Raw genomic sequence first — 27,435 nt, 5'->3', positions numbered from 1 at the left:
TTTCTGTCACCTGCATTTTTAGGAGATTCTCAGCACCTTGCAGAATCCATCCCTGCATCCAACCCACTTCCTTGGGGGACCCAGTATTGTCTGAAGAAGCCTCTTTTTAGGCATTAGAAATTAAGATTTTGGCCACAGGCCTTGTTTTTCCAGAAACAACTGCATTGTCGAGGCAATCTACAAACTCACCGGAGAGTAATTTCTACGGGTTTTTGAAATACCTCTTTTCACAGATATATTTCCCTATTAAGTTCTGCACAAGACTCTGACATCTGTAGAGACTTACAATTCTCTGCTAAATTGTGTGCATTTTCAGATTAATTCCTACATGTTCACTTTATATTATTGTAAATCCATGTGGCCTAACCATTTAAATCATGGGCTACCATAGTCCTCAGTGCATGTTAAACCATTCCTAACACTGCCCAAACTTATGCCAGCTCATAATAGCCCCATGGGATTGTTATACCAATTAAAAATCCCTGGAATTCATTGGAGTCTGAGACATGCCTGTGAGGACCAAAAGGGAGTGATACAGAACCAGCCTGCAAAATAAACAGGATTTGCTGTGTACTGAGGGAATCCTTGGCTGTCTGACTAAGGTACCTTTTATACTGGCAGGGGATGCAAATTGGAGCCTGAGGATCTGCACTTTCATTTTCAAAGCTCTTTGCAAACATCAACCACTTCACCTTCACACCATTGCTTCAAGGGAAGTAAATATGTACAGTTCCAGCATCTTCTGTTTTCTGGAGGTGCAAAGAAGCACAGGGCATTTTTACAGTCTCTGCTCAGGCACAAAAGGGAGCTTTAGACAACCTCTTCCTTTGTGGGCAAACGAGTCTCTCAAGGCCACGGAGGGAATTGGTGGCAGAACAGAGTTTTCTGGAAAGATCCTGCTATCCAGCCTGATACTGAGCCCACCCTGCCTAACCTGCAACACACCAAAGCAAGTTGCAGAATGCTAGCCATACACTGCTTCAATGCAGAGTACAGATTACTGCATGTCACTCTCCATAGCCTCTCCTGTAAGAGGAATTCTACACGCTTCCCGGGGACCTCCCCCTTTGCTTCACCCCCCACCCCAGATGGTGGCAAGGTTAGAGACAAGTTGTTTTCTTAAGGCTGAGATTAAAAATGGCTCTGTGTTTTGCTAAACATTCCTCTGAAGCATGGGCAGCACATGCGTGTGTGTGTGTGTGAGTGTGTGTGTGTGTGTGTGTGTGTGTGTGTGTGTGTGTCTGAAAAGGACCCCAATGAAAGGAAGGAATGAGAGATGCTAAACAATGCTGTGCAAAGTTGCAGACTGTTCGGCTACAGGCCAGAAAATGAATCCAATTTTTCATTCTGTCATTATAAATATTTCAGTGCAAATGGTACTGATTTTCTGCAACTGTGGTTAAGCAAAGGGCCTCCGAGTGAATATTTAAGGGGGAAAAAAAAAGAGAAGTAGAAAAAGAGAGAAGGGAAAAAAAGAAAAATAAGAGGGAGGGGGAAAATTAAGGTTAGCGACCAATTAATTTCCAACTTTCAGTGTAAAAGATTCTGGGAAAAATTCTACAGTGATGCAGCGTGTGACTCGAAGGAGGGAAAAAAACATTTACTCTGCTCTTCTTCTGACAGTTTCTCATAAAATATCTGCAGTCCATCTATCTTTTAGTACTCCAGGCTCCTCTGGAGAGCAGAAAATAGTAGTTTAAAGCTCACTTCAGTGCCAGTCTGCGGGAGATTGCTTTCCACAGGACCCCTGCTGATGGAGGCCTAGGGGAAGAGGCCCAGGAGTTATTCAATCAGTCCAAGGCTCTGGGGCGGCCAGGGCTCCTTTGAGGGCTGATTATAAAGCTGCCCTCCTGTTGCCTGCCTCTGAACAGAACGAAATGAGCAGCCTCTTGCTGAGCAGATTCTGCAAGAAGGAATTTCACCTGTCATGGAGTTTGTCAGAATTTCAAGATTTATCTTGGTGCAAAATTAATAAAATACCAACTAGGATTTCAGCCTGACTACTCAGCTGTGTCATCTCAAAGTGATCTTTCACCTAAGAAAACCTGGACACAGAGCTACTGAAGTCATTCTTGCCCTACTTTCGCTCAGGAGCTTTGCTGGATGCTACAACTGAATAATAAAATGATTAGAGGTGGATTTCCTGACAATTGCACCCAACGTCAAGCGCCGGGTGGGTGCTACCGTCCTAGCGCGTGACCTTCCACCTTACCTCTGTGGCTACTAAATCTCCCTGGAATAAGCCAGAAATCTGAAATAGAAAAAGATCATTTCTGCAGTTTATAACCTAGCAGGTCCCTTATGGCAGCACATCTGTTAAGTTCATACACTAGTATTCCAGGTCTGGATTTGATTTATAAGTTTTAAAGGAATACAAACAACAGACTACATGAGATTACATCCAGTGAAACACTGCAAATTAATATTGCCGTGACAGTCAAGTACATGGTCTTTTAACCATATTCTGAGTTTAATGTTGTGGTAAAGTGCCAGGTTGATAAAGCATCATCTAAATCTCTGTGAGCTGAGTGCAATTCTTTCAAAGCTAGACAGCCTCACCAGTCCTCTGACAGTGCCTTACAGCAATAATAATAATAAAAAATCTTCATACACTACCTGTTTAGTTAAGACTGTGCTAGCTCACAGCACTTGGTCAAATGAATTTCAACTCTCAGGTAGCAAAGAAGCAACTTGCAGCCTGCAAGAGGGCTTTTCAGCTAAATGAGTAAATCAATTTCAAGAAAATAAAATTCAGCTGATGGTAAATAACATATTATTCAATTTACAATGTGGTTGGTTTAGATCTTGACATGGAGAGACAGAGATCCACTGTACCAAGAAACAGTTAAATATGCTTAGATTGGGAAGAAATACACATTTGCCATCAACAGCTCTTACCCTGAGCTGTGACAATTTCTCTGTACTGTTCAAAGCTGTTTGTTGTTTGAAGTGAAAAATCTACCTTTCTGTCTATTTGCTCCCCAGCATTTTCTAACAAGAGCTTAAAACAAATGGTAACATATCCTTTACCTGCCTCCTCACCCTTAAATGACAATTCAGCATTAATACACATCATAAAGCCACCTTTACCAGGCACTAGCAGTGTGACAGTTTTAACACCAAGAGATCTCACAGTAAAGGGGGAGAGAGAAAGCACGCCAGTGAATGCACAGATGGTGGGAGGGGACACAGGGTGCTCTCAGCAGGTTACAGTAGAGATGCATTAACTCCACAGAGGGATAAGGGCTTCCCACCAGTACAGTCATGAATTATAACTGAGCATGGGAGTGAGTTCTTAGTGCCTGTCTCACAGCAAATATACTGTTCCATTTTCCTGCACAATCACCTTTCACCTTTACAAATGCGAAGCCAAGCAAAATGCACCACTAATATTTAACAATACCACAGGTTCTTTATCTTACACAGCACACATCTACACACAGGAAGTGTGGGGGGAGGCAGAGGATTCACTGACACAGCGTATCCCCGAGCAAACTTACACACCCATGATCCGTGACTGTGCCTAGCGATTCTCCCGCAAAACGAGGCTATAACAACACAGAAAAACAACTAAAGCTGCACGTAGAAATGTGTGCAACTCAGCAGTATTGGTTCATGAGAACTGAATCATCTCTTTCTCTCTTCCTTTGTTAACAGGGTGGAGGACACTCAATTTCAGCTTTGAACAGAAAAGAAACTCAACTTAAAAAAACAAAAAATCACAGGAGCATGCAAAATTACACTGTTTTCCCATCCAAAATGTTTACGCCTTGCATTGATCAAAGAATGGCACTACCAACTCCAATAACAGGTAGAAAGGCTAGACCTAAAAGCTGCTCCTTCTGGGTGGGGGACATACACATTTTTTGCACTTCCAGTTGCATAAGCACTCTGCACCAGAGTCTTTTTCACTCATGCTTAGAATGGAGGGGCCCAATGATGCTCTTACCCTGCCCCTGACAGCAAAAAAAAAAAAAAAAAAAAAAAAAAAAAGGCAAAAGCAAAGTAAAGAGAGAAAAAAAAGCAAAAGGCAGGGAAAAAAAAAAGAAAAAGAAAAAGCACTACTTTTGAGCCAAGTTTGCTGTTTACTGGAGTGTCTCTTTATGAATCACTGACCACACCTTGTTTTCCCAAACTATCTGCACCTCCTCCCTAGGGGAATTCATCCCCTCCCAACTTTCCTCCTACTCAATGAACCTATCAATGGAGAAAACTTGTTATTTCTGGCAGCTGAAAATTTGACCAGTTTAAAAAGATTCATTTACCATGCCTTTCACTTTTGTTTAAATCCTCAGTGTTCCTGTTCTAAATGACAGCATGGCAAAGCATTGCTTTTAAGCAGTATTCATCTTGCCTACCACATCTCAGCCTTTCACAGGCGGCTGGTCTCTCTCCAACAATGGAGCCTTACTCCTTTATAGCTTGAGGGCAGAGACTCTCACTAGCTGTAGACTTGCTGCAAATATCACAATAAAGGACACAAATGTGAATTTCTTGTAAAATACGGGTTGGCTCTGGAGGTACCTTGCCTTAGAAAACTCTGTCAAGAGCAAACAATATATCTTTCTCCAAAATGCACAGCTGCCGCGCAGTTGAAAGAGCTTTTCCAAGTGATCTAACATGTCAATGGAATCAGGATGCTAGTGAATTTTACACTTTTCTCCACTTTAGGTCTCTAATCGATATTTTTAGCTTCCTTCACACTTAATATACTCAATGTTGGTTTGGCAGCATGTCTTGTAGAACTTAAAAAAAAACAAACCAAAAACCCCTGAAGCTTGAGGAGGTGCTCTGTGGTGGAAGAAGGTAAGGTTTGAACTACAGATCTTAAGAGGTAGCAGTTTTGCTTCTACCAAACCCCTGTGCCTATGCTTTGGTACTCCAAAAACATGGAGGAATGAGGATGCTGGGAGCAACAACAACCTTGCGCCAGTGCTGCAGAGGGAAGTGGGGGCAGACCTTGGGCTGCAAACGTCCAGTGATAATCGTGTGCCCCCACTCGTTGGGAAATGACAGGACCAGTGGAGAGTGGAGCCAGGAATAAGGAGCTTATTCATTGAGATGGAGTGAGGGGGGCCAGCAGCAGGGTAGGGGGAAGGGAAATCAGATTTGCAGAACTGGCCATGAAGCTCCTCAATACACCATAGCTGGATGCTTCATAAAGTCACACTGATGGCAGTCCCGGAGATGGCCATCTGTTGTCAGCTCTGGGCCAGATGAAAGATAATATAATGGCAGCTACTGGTAGCTAACAGCAGGGCAGTTGTAGGAAGGAATGTGTCCTAGAATGAAGAAGTGGTGCTTCCTGTTTAGCACAGAAAATCAGTCATCGATATCAACTACATTAGCAAGAAATTAATGGATGGACAATTAACAAACTGAACTGATCTACCAGGGAAATTATTCACATGCAAATAGAGTGCTTATTTCTTCTGCTTACTCCAGGTGTATGTGCCAACTGATCTGACTAATGGCAAGGTGTAGGCTGAAACATTCAGGGCACAGATGATAAAACCTCATTTTCTGCAAAAGGCAGAATTCCATTTCTAATGATTATCTGTGGGTCAGGGAATACATTTACTGCTTTCCCTGCCCTCAGTCTATGACAGGACTCTCTGATGTTCGCTGAGGTTTCTGTAAGGACTCAGGGTAGAAACTGGCCTTTATGTAATAACTGAACTTCCCCTTATTATTACAATGATTTATTTTTACTAGTGCCTTATCATTATTACCAGCATCACTCAGAAGAAAAAATGTTTGCTTTCCCAACCACTATTATTTCTATCTTGTTTCTTTCTTTGTCCCATAATCTCCTCTCTGCTTCTCTTCTACTCCTCTGCTTTTTGTTCCTTTCTTCTTCTGCATTTCTGTGCCTTTTTCTTTCTGCAGCCACTTTTGATTTGCTTCTTTAGGCTGAAATCTTGCACACCTCACTGTTCTATTTGCTAAAAAACCTCAGAAATTATGATTTTAATGTTGACATGTAACATCACTGATACATTTCAGAGACAACATTTGCTGCTTTCAGACTGGAAACCATGAATTTCATTTAACATTTTTGTATGTCATAAGGATTTGCAGTCATAAGGATTACAAACTATTAGGTACTACATTACCTGATTCTGCAGAATCTATTTAATATAGACCATATGAGTCAATTTGGAGAACAGATGCATGGGTTATTTTTTTTTTAATAGGTACTTATATTTTACAGAAAGAATCCTGCCATTTTTTTTAATAGGTACTTATATTTTACAGAAAGAATCCTGCCATACAAGCATATAAACAGGAAGAAGTAGGCAAAACAGGGACATATATTCAACCACACATGCTTTTGGGTATGACTCTGTCCCCTAAAAAGAGATGGAATATAAATTTTTGCTTATTTTTGAAAAGGTACTTTATGAATGTCACCTAGGACAGTATATTTAGTTTTCAGTTCTTTGCCATTTTATTGTTCCTTAAGTCTGAATTTCTTTTCAAGATTAAAATGTGAATAAAAATGTAATATCCATCACTTAAGTGCTGTAATTTGCCAATTAATTCTGTATTTTAATCAATAATATTACTCAAGCATCTGAAAAAACAAACCCATAATTGTGGTTCAATTGCTTCAGAAATTTAAGGAATGTTCTCACAGAGAATGTATAAGGGATGTTGTGAACACATTGTTTCCTCCTTATTTACAGGAAAGACTATAGAAAATTTCACAGGCTGACTGTGGTATGCAGAGTTACTCATATACGAAGTATGTGAAGACAAATAAGACACATTAATATTAAGCTCATCTTTGACAAGCACTATTTAGTGAAATCAAAATGGTCCCTGAAAAATTCTGGCTCTTTGGGCTTGGTGGGCTTTGCAATGTGCTATAAATATTCATGAACTAATGAAGTACCCACAGGGAATGTTTACATTTGAATAGGCCAATCAAAGGCGGGTGAACTCACAAGCTCCAAACCTGGAAATTTCTTATTTAGAAAAGAATTACCGCATGAAAACCTAATGTGGCCATAACACCCCTCAGTCCCCAGGAGGGAAGGGGCACTGGAAGGGAATTCAAAGAATTTCTTTTTGTTTTTAAACTTTGTTTGACATTGAAGCAAAAGACTTGCAGGGGAAACACTTAGAAAGTATGTCCTTAAAGAGCTAATGCATGAGAGCCTCCACTGTGCTTCTCTTGATTGTCTTTTTGAGAAAATTTGCAAAGAAAATAATTCTCCCTTCTAGGGGGAAAAAGTCTCAAATCTCAGGAACACAAGTCTGAATTTTTTAAATCTTGAAAGACATGGAAAGATGTGCACATACTGATGCACACATATCTATCTGAGACAGGATGCACAGTAAGGGCCCAGGAAAAAAAGCAAACCTGCAATGCATGCAGCTCAGCCTAGTCCCCTAAAACACAAACATTAATTACAAAGCTAGTATCTCTGGAACACATATTATTATCATCATCCTCACTCACAAGATGAAGAGCATGCATGGTTATGTGGAGCAAGTTAGCACCTGACCTGACAAATGAATTCAGTTCTTCTGACTCCTAGGCATTTGCTCTGAGAACAGCAACCTGACTGCCTGCTAAGGACTAGGGCCAACATTAATGAATGTGATGCCTGCATTTAGGCATCAAAAAACGTTTTGTTGAAACTTTAAACGAGGCTGTGGCTGCTCAGCACCTTTGCTTTTATCAAGGTTCCTAACTTCAGGCATTTTTGACCTGATTTCCTGATGTACTCAGCACCAGCATCTTGCTCTGGCCTTATCTGCACCTGGAGGTGCTCAGCACCCTCTCAGAAATAGGCCACTGAGTTTGAAAATGCTGGCCTAAAGCTTTGACTGTTAATTGGATTCCAGGTAGGCTTCTTTTTAAGAAGAGCTGACAAAGTTATTCCCTGCTGGTTCCTGGCCTTTGGGGCCTAGAAAGCCAGCATCTATGCTCCACTCCTCACCCTAAGAGCTTGGGGACCTAGAAATGCCAAAACTAATCTCCAATTTCTCTTAAAAAATGTTTTGAGGCCTTTTCTGTGTGAAGAAGACATCCTGCAGGTTTAAAAGTTTTGTGCCTGTTTTTGTGTAAAGAGCATAAATTATTCACGGTCTCCCCTGCTGTTGGGACCTACATGGTACACAGACTCAACTACTTTGGGGGCCTTGGCAAAACAATCCTAGATGGAGGTAGCCGTGCCACTGCTGCTATGGCTGATGCTATTCCTGCACCAGCTTCTTTCCCAGCTGGCCCCAGAAGGCCTCTGCCACAAGGAGACAACCCCAGCCCAGGTTAATTAGCAGTTTTCTCTAGCTGACCCCCAAATGAGAGAACATAGTGTTTGAATCCCAGCTCTGCCACTGTCTCCACTAAAGGTCTCAGTCAAGCCTTTAGTTCTTGAAATAGCCTAGAGCTTGCTTAGTTCTGCTCCAGCTCAGGTCAAGGGTATTTTAAAAGCTGTTTTAAAATGTTGAGTTTTTGGGAGCATTTTTCAATGCTGAGATCTTTGGAAAGTTTAACCCTTAAAGAAGTGAGGAAGAAACTAGAAGATTAGTTTTAACAGAGCTAAGCTTGGAACAAGAAAATGGTAAAACTGGAAATCCAGAGAAAAACTCACATTAATCTACATAAAACTTCCACAGAGTCTTCTATACTGCCCCTGTCCTGCTTTGTTTCAGCGGCTTGTACTGGGAGCTAAGAATGTTCTCCTGCTGTTTGAAGCGACATGAGTAACATCTGCTATGAGTGCTTCATTCTTTCTTTCATCCTTTCCCTGGGGAAGGAGCTGTGTATTTTGTTTTGGTAGAGCTCTGTTGCTGTGGGTTGGGATTTTGGGGAATGTTTAGAAATCTACATACAGGTATATGTTTGTATGAGAGAAGGGAGCACATGTAGGTGCATCCTGCTCTCAGAAGTTGAAGTTGAGGACATCTCTCATAGTACTTAACTGCTGTGGAAGTCTGTTCCATGCTCTCACAGGCCAGTCTGTGAGGAAGTTCTAGCTTCTGAGGAAAAATCTCCAGCTCTTTGATAGAAACATTCACAAAGCAGAACTTTGTCAACTACCACATTGTTTCCAAATGGGAATAACTTCTCAGGTCATGTCTGAGATGTGCTTGACCCAGTCCACCAAGAAAATTAGGGACTGAGTCTTAGAACACAACTGGACAAATATGTAGGAAGGCAGTATAGACAGCTAGAGAGCTGATTGAATACGCTCCTGGTCTCCTTTGCTACTGAGGGCCAGTGCTGCAGCTCTCTGTATTAGCTGGAACGTCCTACAGGCTGATGGCTCCATGCCCAGGTATTCTGTGCTGATGGAGTCCAGATGGGAAGCAGCAAGGGCGTGAATCACTGAGGCCAGGTCCCTTTTGAACAGGATGAGAAGCAACTGCTGATCCAATTATTTCTTGCCCTAGTTTTCATGTTTCTAAAGTGGGGACACTTAACTACCCCAGGGGCAACTAATTATTAGTCACAAGAAGTTAAGGAAATGTCCTAATTCGCCAAAAAGAGATATAATTTTTGTTCTGGGCAAAATGGTGCTGAGATCATGTAATCTTGGCTAGCATCATATTGAAAACTAACTATCATCACTGATAATACACTGAAAAAAATGTACACTTATTCATCAGTTCTATTGGATATCAGTACCTCTCTGATCCAACAACATCTGCATAAAACTAAAGTGAATTGATTCATTCACTTTGGGTAACACCCCACAAGGGTACCTCATTCCTCCCCACAAAGGCCACAATTTGTTGTGTTCATAGCCAGGTTGGATGGGGCTTTGAGCAACCTGGTCTTGTGGAAGCTGTCCCTGCCCATGGCAGGGGGTTGGAACCAGATAATCTTTAATGTCCCTTCCAACCCAAATCATTCTGATTCTGTGGAATTAATACTAGCACTGGAAATAGGAAAGAGATAGTTACTCCTTATCAGAGACAAGAGAGGCACAAACACCAGAGCAAACATCTAAGCCTTTGTCCAATAAGACTAAGGCAAAAAGGAGCAGGCATTGGAAAGAGCATGTGGGCAGGAAAAAGAAGTCCTAATAGGTACAAATTCCTTTCTCATAATTTAATGAAAATTTAATAATAAACTAGTGATAAGTTTCTTTACTTCCTTATCAATTAAAAATTCAGTATTATGGATAATGAATGGAGAACACTGTTTTAGTTATATCCATCCTCTATAGAGAACTAAATAGTCCAGGTGTTCTATTAGAAGATTTTAATCTTTTGGGGGAAATCCAGGCACCCTATAAATGCATCTACCTTTCAGCTTCCTTGTTTGTACAAGCCCTTATTGTGTTAAGTATGTCTTATTAAAAGCTTTCTATTTTAAAGAATAAACACTTTTAGGGACACACTTTTTCAACTCCATTTCAGAAGTATAAATACACCACATAGCCTTTTAAACATGTAAGTACAAAAATTCACAACTTGAAACACTCTTAAAGCATAAACTTCTAACTGTTACAGAAGGTTTCCATTTGCTCCTCCATATGCAGGTAGTATCCAAAAAAGTTTAAAGCTGGTTGTGCAGCTATTGAGCACAAAGGCATTTAAAAGCCGTGTACAGAGCACAAAGGAAGTGTCAAAAGGATCTTAAAACAAAGAGCAAATTCCTGTAAAATTTCTTTATTTCAACTTGAAGGTTGAGCAAAACATTGAAGGTTTGATTTTCAGGACTGGTCATTTGTTCTCTCTTCTCACCGGAATGTGGTCCTGTGGGATTGTGTTGCATTCCTAGCAAGTGCCTGGAGTGAAATAATGGAAACTTCTAAAGGGAGTCTTACTTGATTTTTGTATTGACAAGGTGAGATGAACATAATGTGAGGGGATTCTTACGTTCCTATAGGCTCCTCTTTCTGAACAGGAGCCTGAAAATGCTAAGTGAAGTATCACACTTGGCCAAACACCAAATTAAGTACCATTATAATGCATATATTTTCTGTTTACTTGAATTAATTCCCTTTAATTATCAGCTGAACTATACATGTGGACAGGACTTCTATGCTATTGCATTCTGCCCTGCTCTACTTTGTACATGTTTCCACCCTACCTTCCCTACAACCATGGAGTGCTGACCCTACCTTCTAATCTGACATGATCAGCATGTCCTGTGCATGGGAGAAGAACATCAGATGCACACCTAATTTAAAAAGTAAGGAACTGTCCTTGATGGAATAAACTACAGCTATGCTGCAATGTCCAACACAAACCAAGGCAATGTGAAAGGTTGGAAAATCATAATCTGGACAACAGCTGCCAAAGATTCCACTGCTTTAGGTGGTAGGTAGTCTGAACAAAGCCATGCCTCCTAGAATAGGTTGTAAGTGGGAGTGTGCTGGAAATCAATGCATTTTCAGCAAAAGCAATACCCAAAACTCAGTACCTACTGCTGTGCTTGAGTGCTCTGCTGCCCTTTCAGCAGCCTGGGTAGGTAACTGGAGGTAAGAGCAGAAAGACAGAGATCCCAAAAAATAAACGCAAATGGCATGATGGCACTGTATTTTTTTAAACATAATGCATTCTCCACTGAGGTAGGACTATCCAAATTAATTCAAATAATAATAAACCTAATGAATTAAGTGTATAATATTCCTTATTGCAAGTGTAGATAAGACAGAGGGAGGCAGTCACTAAGGATGCTGAGATGGTGTCTAGTAGGAGCCTTCTGCAGCATGGAACTACCAACACACTGTCATCTAGCCCGTGTAGAGCAGAGTTTCTCTCTGTAGTGACACCCTTTTGTGCCCTTCACTAGAAAACCAGGTGCTTCAGTTATGTTGAAGTTTAAATGAATGAGGCTTAGATGGAAGAGCAAAATCTTTTTCTTAGTCTTGGGCAGGAATAAACTTTGAGTGGAAAAAGATATCATTTGTTTATTACAACAAAAAAATGAAGGCAGTTGCTTGGGAAGCTGTGTATTTCGAAATGGAAGTGTATTTTAGATGGGACAGACTAGTTAGGAGGTGATTGTACAAATCATAATTACACTGTGTGCTTTACATCTTCCTAAATCAGTTATCTATTCTGCTTTTCAAAATCCAGTCCTAATTCTACTGTTAAAAGTAATTTTTACCTTATGTTCCTGTTTCCTTCCTTTCATAACTGTCTTTTGCCTACCTGCACCTTCTTTTCTCTCTCTCTCTTTTTCTCTTTCTTTCTTTCTTTTTCTTTCTTTCTTTCTTTCTTTCTTTCTTTCTTTCTTTCTTTCTTTCTTTCTTTCTTTCTTTCTTTCTTTCTTTCTTTCTTTCTTTCTTTCTCTCTTTCTTTCTTTCTTTCTTTCTTTCTTTCTTTCTTTCTTTCTTTCTTTCTTTCTTTCTCTTTCTCTCTCTCTTTCTTTCTCTCTTTCTTTCTCTCTTTCTCTCTTTCTTTCTCTCTTTCTTTCTCTCTTTCTCTCTCTCTTTCTCTCTTGTTTTGTCTCTTTCTTTCTCTCTCTCCTTTTGTTTACCATTAATGAACAGTATCATTACAAATCTGACAGCCCACATAAAGACATTCATTTGGCCCTATTTTTATTCCCCCCCAAATCAAAAGAGAAATTCTTTCTGCTTCCCCTCTCTGCCATCACTACACTCCTACTTCAGTGCATAGCTTTTCACATTTAAAGACAAAAGAATGCATTTATTTTCCATTTCACTGGTTTACTAAATGTTTTATGGCTATTAAGCAGAAAAACAGGATGCCCATTTCTCTCTCCTAGAGAATACCTTGAGCTGCAAGAACCTACAGTGCAAGAATCCTGAAATTTAGCTCTGTACCAGGTGGCTTTCTGCCAGCATCTTTTTGAAGCAGCATGGGTTGAATAACCTGCAATTTCTCTTGACCTTCTCTAATTCCCATCCTAATGATAAGCAAAAATCAGAGGAGGTCATGGCAAGTACAACTTTGAACTCAGCTATGAAATACATAATGCCTTTATAACCCTCAGGTAACAAATGTAGTACCTGCAGCTCTGTTTGGAAGAAGAACTTCTGTGGACACTGTGTGCAGTCATAGATCTTGTCCTCTTGTCCATGGGCTGAGAAAATATGCTGCTGCAACTTGTTTGCTTGGACAAACACTGAAATATTAGACAAAGAACAAGCTTTTCATTATTTTATATCATAAGTGAAGAGGTTTTTTATAAACAATCTCCCAATAGCACTGAGCAATTCCAGGATGTAAAATTAGGCAAGTGCATTCAGATTTCACCTTACACTGTTGCTATAATGCATAGCAATGAATGTCATTTATCTACAAAGTGTGAGGCTTCTTCTAAAACAAATGAATTGAAACAAAAGAAGATTCCTGGTGTAAGGAAAAAAAACCCAACAACTGACCAAGAAAAAAAAAAAGAGACCCTGTCAGGACAACCAATGAAGATTTCATCTATAGAGTGTCTGAAAATGCCATTTCCTGTTCAGGATTATTTCTTCATGCTTACTGCACTTTGATTGAACAGACACAAAACTTATTTCCTGGCAACCAACAGGTTTGAAAAGCACAGATCCAAAGTCCTGTTTACTCTGTGTGCCTAAAGTTAAAACTAACAAACAGCTCTGTATTTAAATGTGTTAATGTTAAAAATTATATCCCACAGCTATACTGGGGCAATGTCTATAAATGTGAAACAGAACTGCAGGTAAATTCTCTTTGGATACTTTAAGATCAACTCTGCCTACACACTGAATGCAAGGGTTTCAATAATATAAACATGTTCAATTTTAATGACTACAAAACAAGGCCCTAAGACTGTGTAACAGTTTACCTAGGAGACATACTATTAATAATTAAATTGTATATGCCAGAGGCAGTGTTTGGGTTGGCAGCACTGACTTCTGATGGATGCCTGGTGCACTGTGACCTAAAAAAGTTTGCATCTACAATATTAATCTGTATAGGCAGGGAAAGGATTTATTAAAGATGCTGGCATTTGACTTTGACTCCACTCCTAATCATTAAAATTATTCTAATTGCAAGGCAACAAAAAACATCAGAATATTGTTCTTCTGAGTCATACATTTTAATCACATTTCTCATTACCCTGGAAAAAAAAGATCAGATTCCATTTTCCATATAAAACTTATATTGGTGATTTTTGTTTCTTGTTAATATTCTAGCAAGATGTGCTGAAGTAATTTAATGGCACATTGCTAATAAAGCATCATTGTTTGTGATTAATGCTCACTGTCTATTTACCCCATCAGCAAAAAGCAAGAAGAATTTTGCACAGATTGGAATCGACTTATCTCCATACTCCTTAACACATTTCACAAGGCTACTGGCTCAGAAATGGAAGGATTAGTTTTATCAGGGATCTTGGTCACATGGAGAGCCCTCAGTGGGTACTCTTTACATATGCAAGTTTGTATGTTGCATTTACAACATGCTAAATTTGGAAATGGAAGATTCATGACATCACACTAAAAAAAGATCACACCATAATGTGTAAGCAAAAACAAGGGAAAAATGGTAGACTCAGTAGTAAAACTAAAAACTTGAAGGAATGCCTAACTGAAAGAATTATTGATGACAGACACTTTACAGACAAACTGTTTCTGGTGGTACTACCCATGCTCAGACAAGCTGTGCAGTGAAGAGGAACTATGTATTTTTTTAATTTTATAACCCACAGAAATGTGTGAAATCTGAACACAAAGAGGTAATAATCATCACCAGCCACTGTATCTGAAAGATGAAAAATTCAAATTTAATTTTCCTTGGTAGCACTCGCTTAGGTTTCACTGGGCGTGGAGCTGCCAAACAAAGAGGAGTAAAATGAAGGTATTAAAGGGTCTATTTGCTTATCAATGAAAATTCTTCACTTCCATTAATGGAAAACAGAAACCTTGAATGGCTTCCAGAATTAGCATGCCATTGATGTGTGAATACCCAAAGTGTGTTTTGTCATGTTTGTGATTATCTTTGATTTACATCTTTTAAAGCAAAATTGGAAATGCAAGCTACGTAGTAACACTCATGTTTTAGGTTATCATTTTATGAAATATTCTATTAGGAAGTCCTTAAAAAACTCACAACAACTCAGTAGGCACCCTTTTAATGTGTTTTCATTTCCAACAACAGCATTTTTCTGTTCTTCATTATGGCCCAAACACTGCAGTGCTTAGCCCTACTGGGTCAAGTTATTTTCTCACTTGGGTTTTACTACTGAATAACAGCACAGACTCGGGGAGGATTATTCCACACTTGGACTTGTGTCAGGGGAGAGCAGAACTTGACTTGTGGCAAGACAGGATGGTTTGCTTTGTAAAGCACATTACAAGGGTGTTTCTTCTCACCACAAGCCAACAAACACACTCATGTGGGCTTTCTTACCCCATCAGGAGAGAATGCTGCTGCACAGGCAATGCCGGGGATATGGGGCCAAATTCTACTCTGAGTTTTATTAGATGAAGCATCTGTAGCTTTAAAGCTACAAATTTATGGATAGTTTTAACCTTGGCAGGTTTGAAACATGGAAGTGATACCGTGAAAGGTAACAGACTATCACTTCTGTAATTATAAAAAACTCAAACTTCCGATAGAAGAGCTTGAAAGGCACTTCTTACAGATGGATGACTGACCTTCCAAGGAGCTCAGCTTTCTAAACGATTTCTAATCAATATTATTAATGAGCAAAATGTAATGTTCCCTCCTAAAGCTGACCTAAAGCCAGCACACAACACATTTTTTCAGGGAGTTCCGCAAGGTCAAGCTAAGGGCATGACTGGGACAAGCAGTGATGGGCTCCTACCTGTAAAGCACACCGGACATTTGAAGGTGCCCCCCATGCCTTCAAAGCTGTGCTCTATCAGGTGGCACTGAAGTTTGGCAGGAGAGTCGAATGTCTGATTGCAGAGTTTGCATTCATGGTTCAGTCCTTCATCTGCAGGAGAAATCAAAGGAGAACTGAAATTCACCACAGCCCTTACAAAGAGAAAGTCCAACAAAATCTGTGAACTGGAGCAACTTTTTGTTTTCCTAAGCTCAGGAAACTGGATTGCTGAAATGTTCTCTTACCCAGAATGTTTCAGAATATCCAAAGCTTGACTGGGCATTAAAAGCACAGATTTTCCACTTATAATTAGCACTACGCAGGAATGCAGAGCATTAGCCTTTAGTAGGAAATTATGACTATGACCTGAAACATCATTTCTTAGCAGAGCCACCCAGTCACAACCAAGTAAATTTGCAAAACAGCACGTGAGGAATTTAATGCTGATCACACACCATCCTGTGTACCATGGGTAAGAACTGTGAATGCTGTTTTTGGCACTGTGGCTGAGGTGGAGTTTCTTGTAACTGGCGTGAGAAGGGTGGGTAGTTTATACCCTCACACCACTCCTATTCCACATTCCCAGTCCTGTGGGCATACATGAAACCTTTTGCAAGCTGCAGCATTTCAGACCTCTCTTTCTGACAATCCTGGATTTTTTTTCCCTCTTTATTTGCATTTCTCCTCTGAACAGCCTAGAGAAGTCCCCACGCGCCTTCTGACGCAGCTTTCCCGTCCACGTCCAGTGGCTTTAAAACCCTTCCCGCTCCCTGCCGCCTGTTCCTCTGCTTCCTCCCATTGTCCTCCAAGGCCGGCTGGTGCCTGGCACCAGGTTCCCTTCCTGAGGGTGCTGCAGGATTCATCCACTCCGCCATGAGGGCAGTCAGCGGCTGTCCTACTTAGAAACAGTTGCTAGGTAAGAAGTGGCTTCCAGCCCTGCTGCAGAGGCCTCAATTCCCACAGCGCCGCTTAGAAAAGGTCCTTCTGTATGTCACTGGTGTGCTACACGAGTGGCATTGATCTCACAGGTAAATACTGATTATTAAAAAACAAGCGGGAATGGAGTGCTTGGTGACTGGGGCAGCTCCCTGCCATTTCTCAGTTGGGAAGGAGCGATTGATGAGAGCGCCCTGCCCATGCTCAACACCTAAATGCCAGGCTGCCAACCTCCCGCCGGACACAGCGCTGCCTGCAGCAACCATGAGTGACCCTGGAGACTGGCATTCACAAAGGATAGTGAGAGCACAGACAGTCGTGTGGGATGCACAGACACATGTTGTGCATCCCACACGACAATCCTTTCCACTGGTGTAAAGAGAACGCGACATGGTGCTTCAGTGGCTGAGTGGGGGCACATTCCTGCCCCAAATGACCCTTAGTGACTTATAAGAATTGAAAAAAATGTCCGTGGTAGCCCCCAGCTTTCAATTCTTTTTAGTCCAAAAGCTAAATTTAGCCTTTGCGTAAGTCATGGCATTTCTAGCCAAAGGAGGGGAATTAGACAGTGTGAGCTAAGCCAGGCCATGGTGGCCACTCTGCAGGTGGAATCACTGAAAATTACCATTGTGTGGTTTCCATGAGGTGTCAGAGGTCTGCACAATGAAAAGGGGCAAATGAAACCCAATAAAGACAAAGGTTTCGACAAAATTACATCACTCCCATGCAGACACAGCAAACTGCAAACTTCCTTTCCTTTTCTACCCAATCCTTCCTGAAAGCAATGTTCAATGTTCCTGACTACCTCTGCTGCATATATGTAAAGCCTTATAAAATAAGGGCCTTGTAAAATCATGGCTCAGGCCTGCTACTTAGGCTAAGTAGAAGGGAACTATAGGAGAATGACTCAGTTGGAATAGGGGTAGAGAGATGAGGGAGATGTGAGTGATGTGAGAGACGTGCTGTGTGACTGCCACATGTCCACATCGTGGTGTACGGCGGTTGGTTCACTTGGCCTTGTTGTGCCTTAAAACCATACTGTGGTAATGGGCTAGCTGCTTAAAAAGGTCTGGTTTCTGCAATAAAGGGCTCTCCTTTGCACCTGCCTGGGGACTCTGTGTTGCTCTGCATCATCACGTACATGCTGCAGAGCTTTTAGAGGGTGTGAAATGGAAGGCCTGGTCTGAAGTGTCAGCTGAAAAATGTTGGTGGTCCTGGCAATCCCCTGCCCACAGACTGTTGCTGCTCAAGTGCCTGTCTCTGTTACCTACATGAGACAGAAGAACTTGACTCTCAGCCTGCCTGACCAGGCACCAGTTTATAGCTAGATCCACTGAGGACAGCTGTCAACACAAACTCAGGCAAAGGCTGAGGTCAATCTCAGCTATTTTGATACCATGGTCTCTCTGGAGAGACTGGAATATGGTGACAGCAGAGCACTGGCTGATGAGGTACACATCCCACCCAGCCACATATGCTGGTAGTCAGGTACAATAGCTGATAAAATCCTTTGCAAGAGACTTCCAGGGGAAGGTTAAGGGTGGGTGATACTTTCTTATCTTGTAGATGGCACCTTTTGTAACTCTGCATTAAAAAAAAAAAAAAATGAAATATATGCTAACTACTTCATTAGCAGAGAAAATTTTAATGGATTATCAAAAGTTGCCTGTGATTTGGCATTTTCCACCATCACTGACAAATCCTTCCAGTGTGTTCTGCCTTTGCTACTGCTGAGAGAGGACAAGTACAGCCCATGCAAGCACCACCAAAGGGAGCATGAAGGAAAAGAATCTGGCACACTCCAGTCTGTAGATCTAAGAGACACAGACCCATCCTCCAAGGCAGGTTGCAAGCTGTGTACTTCCAACAGGCAGCAACCCACAGCTGCGGGCAAAGCTGCAGAACAGCATCCTGAAAAGAGGAGGAGGGCTCAACAAATCTTATATAAATGCCTCTTCTTCCCTGAACTTGCTAATTAATTATGAGGATTGTACAGACTGACACACAATATTTCTCCTATATGCGTATCTTTGCCATGGTCATTATTGAACAGATAGTTCTGGAGGTGGTGAAAGTTCCCCTCAATGGGCAGTTACAAGACAGGAAACCTGTAAGGTGAAGTTTCTTCATTAACCTGTTTGTGCTGATACACACAGTCAAAGCAATTAGGACAAAGGGAGCTCCATCTCAGGATCTTCCACAAGTCAAGGTGAAAATAATCAATGACAATTCTCAAATCACAGAGTTACTGTTGGCAAAGTGTAAATGAACCATGCTAATCATTCCTGAGCATGGGAACACAGAACAGGGTGTTCTTCAAACATTCCAAGGAAGAAAGACTTCCAAAAAAGAAATATTTTTATATGATGCTACAGAAAACAGGGAAGGGTTTTTTTTGGTCTTTCCATTACCTTAGTTGATGAAGAAAAAAGTAGAAAGAAAGGCATGCACCCCTGATGCCGAAGCAAAGCTAATTTTAATTACACAGAAATTGTACTTGTTCAAGAAGAACTGAACCCCATTAAATGTGACCCTTATTGTATTTCCCATATTACTCAGATCCAAGGTGACTTCCTGGTCACAAATATCAAAATCACTTTGATTATTCTATGTTGCAAATGTGATTTTCCTAAAGGCTTATAAACAGGGTTTGAAAAATCCCCTCACCCACTCGCCTGGGGCAGATAAAAACCTTCCCCAGGCAAAAGACATCAATTTCTGCAGAATCTAAGTTTCTCTTAAAAATGAAATGCTTTTAGTTTCCAAGTTCTAAAGACCATATATGAAATAAGACTACATTTGTATAACTAACAGAATAATATTTTTCCTAAGTCCCACTGTTTTCACCCATTTTGTGCACATCACCAGCTTTGTTACATCCTTGGAACAAAGGGCAAGGTTCCAGACCTTGAATTCAAGAATGTGAAACCAGCCATGATTTAAATTTAAGGAAGACAACTAAGGGTACAGAACTGGCAGAAGAGTCAGGATCTCTGGCTTCCATTCCAAACTCCAACACTGACATACTCTTATCACCTTGGGCATGACAGCGTGGCCTGTGTTTCTCAGACTACCCATCTTTAAGGAAGTGGTGCTAATTTTTAATTTCTACTTTAACAGGCTGACCTAATTACTATCCCTTAAGACTTTTAATACAACCAAGACAGTGGAGCTGGAGAAGAGTCCAAGATTATCTACCACACTCAGAAGACCCAGAATCACTGCCATCTGCCTGTGAAAGGGTTTAAGACTGTATTTCTTGACACACAACTTGCCTGGATCACACAGCACTGTGGAAGGATGGGGGAACAAGGCTTTGTCCCTGTTCTCTGCTCTCCCTAGACAATTTAAAAGCACAGCCAGCCTTTTATCTCCCACTGGCATGAAAAGAGCCAGGATGTGGCAAATCCTGCAAAGGTGCCAGATGTGGAAAGAGCATGCAAAAGGCTCTGTTTACGCAGTGGCCCCTGTCTAGCTCTCCATGTTTAGCAAACAATTTGATAGGGTGCTATGGAAGTGCAAAATATGATATCATTAATAAATAAAGGGCCAGTGAAATGTCACATTTTCAGTTTTCATTTGGGATAAATCTGAAATGGAATGGAGTGTCAGATACAGTCCAAAGGGCTCTCCTTCCCTGCAGAACAGAGCTGCTGCTCTTTGCTCTTGCTCAGGCAGAAAAAAAGCAAAAATTAAAAAAAAAAGTGCTGAGCAGCTTTAAAAAATTCAATCAAAATAATCTGCTCTTTGGAAAGGTGGCGGCTGACAGTAATTGGAAAATACTGTCTGACTCATTTATTAAAGTGAGATTCAGAGTCAATTGATTTAATAACCATTAGAATATTCTATTAAGGATATAATAGGTTGGCACAGCCCTATTTTTTATTAAGAGTTATAGGTAAGAAATAAGCAATGCTATGGAATTTTAGACAACTGCTGTATGGATTAGACTAAAAATATGGCTTGCAAAATAGGTATAAAAGCAGCAAGTATCAGGAGGAGGAATAGGAAAGTACATTACAGTGCAAATGAGTTAGCCGAAGGATGAAAAAGAAATGAACCTTTAATATAAAGCCTGCACTTTTCCAAATCTAACAGAAAACTATGCACTGCATTCCCTGGTGTGGTACATCGTAAAACAAGTCAGCACGTCCTTCACATTATGGGCCCAACAACGCCATGAGGAAGGCAAGAACAAAGTACCCACTGTACAGCACAGAACTGGTGCTTACTGTTGCCCTTACGTGGCTGGGATATGAGCTTGGACATGGCTGAGACCTCGCAAGATGGATGGGAATGGTTTACCCATTGCTCACGTCAAATGAGTTTGATGCACGCAGAATTTCTGCATAAGTAAATTGCTTTCCATTTGTAATCTTTATTCAGATAGCGGGAAAATGTAAACATGAATCAATTCCAAATAAATGCATTTAATATTCATATAAATGTTTAATATTTACACAAATATTAAATGTTTCAATGCAGGCAGGTAGATTTTAATTGAAGTGCAGCCCATTACCTCAGCAACTAACTTGACAACCAGCTATAAAAGCAAATATAATCAGTCTTCGTGCTGAGCATATACTCATATTTGGGGATCCTCTTTGTATTGGCTACCCATGCACTGCAGAGTTACTGAGCAGCTCGTACAGCAGGCAGGATGCTCCCACTTGCACCTGCCCCAGAGCCAGCGCTCTGGATGACCCGGCCCAGTTTGTGTTACCAACTCAAGGCACAACTTGTTCATTCCATGGAAGGCCCTGACATTTCAGTACGCACTTTAAACAAGTGGAACCCTTTAAGCAGTGTCTAGACTTGCGTTTATGCTTCTTGCTCTTCAATAAAAACAAAACTAGAGCAGCTCCAAGCAAATGTTCACTGGCTGACTTACATGCATCTGTTAAGTCGGTAACCACTGGGGGCCCTCTTATATTGTCTGATCAACACTACAGCCATTACCCAGCACCAATTTGCAACAGTTTATAAGTAACTCTCTTATTCATCCTTGAGATTGTCCAGAAGGGTCCTTGTGCCTTCTACTCTGAATAAATCTATAGGCAAAGGTCTTAGGATCATGATGTCCTCCTGGTAAATCATCACGAGGCTGGCTCCATGCTCAAAATCATCTGTTAAGAAGTCATGTAAAGTCTGCCCTCCACACACAACACAGGAATGAAATGGCCTGCAGGCCCTGTAATTTTTTTTTTAGATCTAAAACATGCACAGCTCCCACATTCAATGTGTTTTCTTTGTAATATTTTTACCAAGCAAACCATGCCCCTAAACCAATTTCTCCTTCTTCGCATTGCTTTCACTCTTCCCTGAGCTAATTCTGCAGCACACATTTATAAGCCAGAGATCTGAGGAGTAAGGAAGCAATGCCATGGATGACAGCTAACCCCTTGGCTACAGCATCTCACACAAAAACAAGGGAAGGACAAAATACAACATACAACACTTTAATTTCCAGAGTGTACAGCCATACATGCTTCCTAGCTTATAGTGCTGTGCCTACCTGCATCTTTTAAATTCTACTGGCCACACACCTACACAACCACCAGCCTCCCTGTGACACTTCAGACAATCTCATTCCTACTCAAAATTTGGTCTTAGGGTCTGCTGTGGCAAGTATGTGCATGACACGTACCTTCACATGCTAAAGAGCAAATAGCAGCTCTTCCAAGCCTGGAAGCTGAAATGGAACAGTACCTGAAGTCTCCAGCACCTCATTCATAATTTCTCCCTGATAGCACTAATGCTTCTGCCATTTTCAATTCCTCAAACATTATCAGAACCCCTCAAATGAGAAACATGATCCATCACAGTGTTAATTTTGGAAGCTGACATGAAAAGCATGGAAATAGGGATAAAGGAACAGAGAGTAAAGGCAAAGCATACAGCTGGCATTTTCAGCAGGAAGAAGTATACAGCTAGAATTTACAGATGTGAGAAAAACCTGTCATACAAAACCAGTTTTTGTTTAAGTCCTAACTAATGGTTCAGTCCTGGTGAGACAGGATGGATGATTGGATGGAAAGACAGAAGTACACCTGTCTTTCTCCTGGACTGTCCAGGGCAAGTCACCACATGTTAGGAAACAGGAGGGCAGGGGAAGGAAATACCCTCCCTCCTCACTCACCCTCTAGGCACAGTTATCCTTCACACCTTCCCTCTTGCGCCACATACTACTGCTCATGTAGATGCCAGCATGCTGATCTGTGTTTATCCTTAATGCCACTTTTAACCAAAATCATAATGTTAGCTGAAGAAACTCAAAACATCTGGCTGCACTCCGAGCAATGTCTTTCCCCTTGCTTTTTTTTTTCAGTTCAGAATGATTTTTAGGCAAGACTCTGCCCATTCCAAGGAAAGCTGGCAGACAAGACCCTATCAACAATCCTAAACTCCTGAGTCCCCAACAACTGCAGCCTCTCAAGGGGAACGTAGGGACGAGGCTATGACACTGCCTTGAAGGTCCTGGCCTGCAGCAGCAGGAAGAGGATGGGAGCTGCACTGTGCTGCTGAGGCCAGGCCATGCTGACTCCCAGGAGCTTGGTAGGAAGCTTTATTCAACAAGCAGGAAATAAATCCTACAGCCCTCTGCAGTGCACTGCTAAAGCTACAGCAAAGGGTGCTGATTGATGGAGTGACAAAGAGCTGGGATCCACCTCCTCAATTAAAGCAAAAGTTCTCTCTCCAGGGACAGATTTTGAAATTAGATCTGCTTAAGGGAAAGCCAGTCTACTGCATCTTCCATTCCACTGTATTTTTGTCTGAAGCAAGGGATGCATTTCACTTCACCAACTGTTCACTTTTTTGCTTGGTTGCACTCACTTTGGCTGCTTGTAAGTGAACTCTTCTTACCACATGTGCCTTGTATGTTCTATTAAAGCCACAAATTGTCTGGCTTCAGTGAGGCTGGATGAAAATAAAAGAAGGGCAACTGGCAGGGTCTGTTTCTTAATAAGTGTCGTGTATTCAGATCAAGTAAGAACAATTTAAATACAGCAACTCCCCTCTCCATCAAACAACAACATTTTCTGCACAACTGGCTACCAGGAGAGAGTTCAGGAATTCTGCAAGTGTTATTCACCAGCTGATGGGACATGCATAATTTGCTACTCCCTGTCTGTAACTGCACCAGAAAAAGGTATTAAAATTCGTTCAGAAAAAAGTCTGTGTTGCATCACACAGCTACACACATTACAAGGTTACACTCCATCATTGCAACAAAATCCCATGTGATGGAGCTTATTTTGGAAACAATTTTGCTATGGGATATAAAAAGAAATTTAAACCAGTAGGAATAAGCTGAGTGGTATGAGTTATTTGTAGACAGATGATCCAGCTCAATATTTGCCTTTTCAAACAGCACTTAGTGAGCACTGATTAAAAACTTGGTGACTGATCCTCCAAATGCTGGCATAACTAACTGAGGAGAGCAGGCCTCCCATCCTTCTAGACTCCTGCCTAGGCTTTTTGTGGGACAAAATTCTGCTGAGGTGCAAGGTTAAGCCCTCCATCCTCTCAGTATGCAGTGAGATACAGATTATTATCTGAGTTTTACAGAAAAAGAAACCATACCCCAAAACTGCATCCCAAACAGAATGAAAACTTTCTTACTAAATAAATGGTGGAAGAATCAGACCCTGCTTCATTTGTTCACCATTATGAATGCACTATTGGAATTAAGGTTGGAATTGAGTTTTTCACTGTTCTCTTCTGTAAGCTAAGAGCCTATTTCCAGGAAAAACTCTTGGACCAAATCTTCTTTAGTAAAGTAAAACTGCAATTTGAATGGCTCAGAGGTTGCCTGAGCTAAGTAGATATTAATGCTTTAATCAAACTGTAGGGGGAAAAATAATAAAAATGTCATATTTGTATTCAGAAGAACTAAACACAGTAAAAACAAGTAAAACCTTTTTGCTTTTTTATTAATTCAAATTTTTTTAAAATGCATTCAATTTCAGTATTTTTGTTCACTGTGTAGGCTACAGTTTTGTTTTCTTGTTCTTGCGCTCTGGTTGGAGAACTAGCTTTCTCTGTTATTTGTTGCTACATGCCTACTAGTAATGCCCACTCATCTGGGTCTTCTGGAAGTAATGCCCACTCCTCTGGTCAAAGTACAGGTATATCTACTTTTAAGCTTTGCACAAACAAAACACAAATTTTTAAGGTAAGGGAGAATATTTCATGTTGCATAAACTAAAGACAAGCTGTTCTAAATTTAGTGGTACTGGGAAAACATCTCACATGGAGACAAAGTGTCAATATTAATGCTACACTACAGTGGACCAGCAGTAGAAATTGTGTTTCGTACACAAGTCTCATCAGGTATTTCTTTTGTTCTGAGTATACAAAAAGGGTCAGAGTTGCCTTCTTTCTTTTGGCATGAAGCTATTAGATATCTGGAAGATAAAGCCTCTAAATGCTGAAATGCTGTTTATCTACAAAGAATTGCCTGCTTTTTCTTAAAAGATAGGAAAGAAAAAAGAAAATGGAAAAAAAGAGTAGGATAGGGCTTTCCTGTTCTATTGGATATTTGACTCAAGAGCGTGAAGAAATAACAGTCCTTTTCATATTTCCTAATACATCAGATAGTATTGATATTTTGTTTTCCAAGTCTTAATGCTATTATATCAGTCAAATATTATTTGGCATCTTTTTACATAGGTGGAGGGACACTTGGGAATGAGCAGCCATTGCTGTGATTTTGATCCAGCTCTTCAACTCATTTAGGTGTGTATCAACTTTCTGCTTTCTTTCCCTTTAACCTCCATTTCCTCATCCCCAGCCCTCAGAAAAAAACAGGGAGGAAGAAGAGGTTCAGGCTGTGAAGGCCCTCAGGTCCATGCTGATAACTGGGCATTTAATTAGATTATTTTCATGTGAGCGAACTGCTTTGCCTGTTAGGGGAGATCTCCTTGTACAGCAATGTACTAAAATGATAAAGCTCAATTTAATATAAAGAATTATTTATATTGCTCATCTGATTAAGTTTGCTGTTTTATTTAGGAAAGCATTTAAAATGAGAAAGCTCAATTTTAATTTGAGCTAACCTTTCCCTATGTTTCTCTTTGATTCTTCCATAAAGCAAGCAAGCAGCTTTGGGCCCACATATCAAAAAAGGGCTAGACTTCATTCTAAACCTGCTCCACTCTCCTTCCTGCTTTCTCTGCTGGTACAAAGACTTCACACTGAGCTGAACAAACAGCTTTTGGAATTTTTATATTGAAAGTTCTTCATTTGTGGATAAGAGAATAATGAGGGCCAATTAGTTATTCTTTCTATCAGTTACATGTTTGGGGCTTGGCTTTATTTTCCCAAATTCTAAATGCCTCTGTTAGCAGATTTATTCCAACCCTTGATCAAACCTAATTCCTCGCTGAAGCAAAGACACCATTTCCCACCACGCTAGCAATTGAGGAATGGTGCCTAAGAACACAGCTGCTCCTCCAGTGAACTTTGATGTAACAGAATGGCAAAGTTCTGAACTTCAAATAATAAGGGGAAAAGAGGAAAAACACCAGAGTAGAAGAAATAGAGAAAAGTTGGCTAAAAAGACATGTATCAGACAGATAAAGATTGGTTGGGGAAGGAGAACAGGTGTAGTGGCAACAACAAACAAAAAAAGGAGGCAGACTGAAAAGGTGAATGGAGCTGAAGAAGTGGTGAGCAGAAGTAGGACAAGGGCATGAAACCTGTGTGAAAAGGCACAGCAAAGTCTCAATTTAACCTTCACTTGAAGTTCACTGAAGAAATGCAGAGTAGCATGCACTTCCAGGCAGAACTTGAGTAATTTAGTGCAGCTCCTGTGACAATAATGTTAGATGTATTTTTACATCCAAATGTCTCAAGCCAACAAAGTTACCAGTATATCATTAGTAACAATAAGCAATTAAAAAGAACAGCAGGTTACAAATATTAAGTATCAAACTTGGGGTAAAAATACAGGACCATTATGAGAAAAATAAAAGTATAGGCTGTCAGGTCAGTATATAACCTCTCCAGATTAAAGTTATAGAGCTGGAGAAAAATGTGGCCTGACATTAAATGACTATGAGGTGATTAACATCAGTGAGAAACCAAAAAACACTTGTAATGCTCTGAGGAAATCTGAAATGTGATATGAAAACCGTGCCTGTAACAGCAAGAGATAGGTGGCTGACCACTGTAAGACATCAGCCTTTTACTAAGACATACTCTAATAAATAACTGACAAGACTGCATTTGCTGGCTGAAATATTCTCCAAAAGGCCCACTGAGCTTTCACTGCATGTGCCAGTTCATTTAAACAAGAAGAGGTAGGAAAAAAACAGAGGAACTCAGGAAGAAAGGAAGACCCAGTCCAACCCTACATGTATTGCTGCGTGTACATGCACAAGGTGCCTAGCAGTCCCTGAAACCAAATTTATTTAAGCCACGTGCTGCAGAATGGGTAGAATGGGTTAAAAGCCATGATATTTAACTCAGTGTATGGCTGGAAGTCTGCATTGAGCAGTTTCCCCTCAGAGGGTTTCTCTGTAACGGGGAGAGTGAGAATTTCAATTTTTTTTAAATGAAGACAGATTTTGATGCAGCACTGCCATTTCAGGGGCTGAGGTTGAACAAGAAGTACTGAACATTGTAAGACTTGTGATCAACTTGTGAAACTGTGAAACCTAATTTACCCAAATGAAATGGGGGACACAAAATTAATTCAGATAAATGAGGATTTTGAATAAGCAAGGGACTATTTAGTG

General features: G+C 40.7%; 1 protein-coding gene across 6 annotated transcripts in view; it reads right to left on the bottom strand.

Annotated features, from left to right (window-relative positions):
• Positions 1–27,435, bottom strand: part of ZNF521 (zinc finger protein 521) — a 230,555-nt gene that overhangs the window by 13,459 nt on the left and 189,661 nt on the right. For all 6 annotated transcript variants that reach the window (XM_054285299.1, XM_054285294.1, XM_054285295.1 and 3 more), the window contains 2 exons: positions 15,737–15,868; positions 12,948–13,063 (listed from right to left, as the gene is read on the bottom strand). In XM_054285299.1, the coding sequence (XP_054141274.1) occupies positions 12,948–13,063; positions 15,737–15,868 (248 nt within the window). The remainder of the gene's footprint in view (positions 1–12,947; positions 13,064–15,736; positions 15,869–27,435) is intronic.

Source organism: Melozone crissalis, unplaced genomic scaffold (genome assembly GCF_028551555.1).
Source record: "Melozone crissalis strain CALT ecotype California unplaced genomic scaffold, PUWL_Pcris_2 ptg000042l_1, whole genome shotgun sequence".
NCBI classification, from domain to species: domain Eukaryota; kingdom Metazoa; phylum Chordata; class Aves; order Passeriformes; family Passerellidae; genus Melozone; species Melozone crissalis.
Note: the sequence above shows the minus strand (reverse complement) of the source record. Positions and strands in the feature narration are given on the sequence as shown.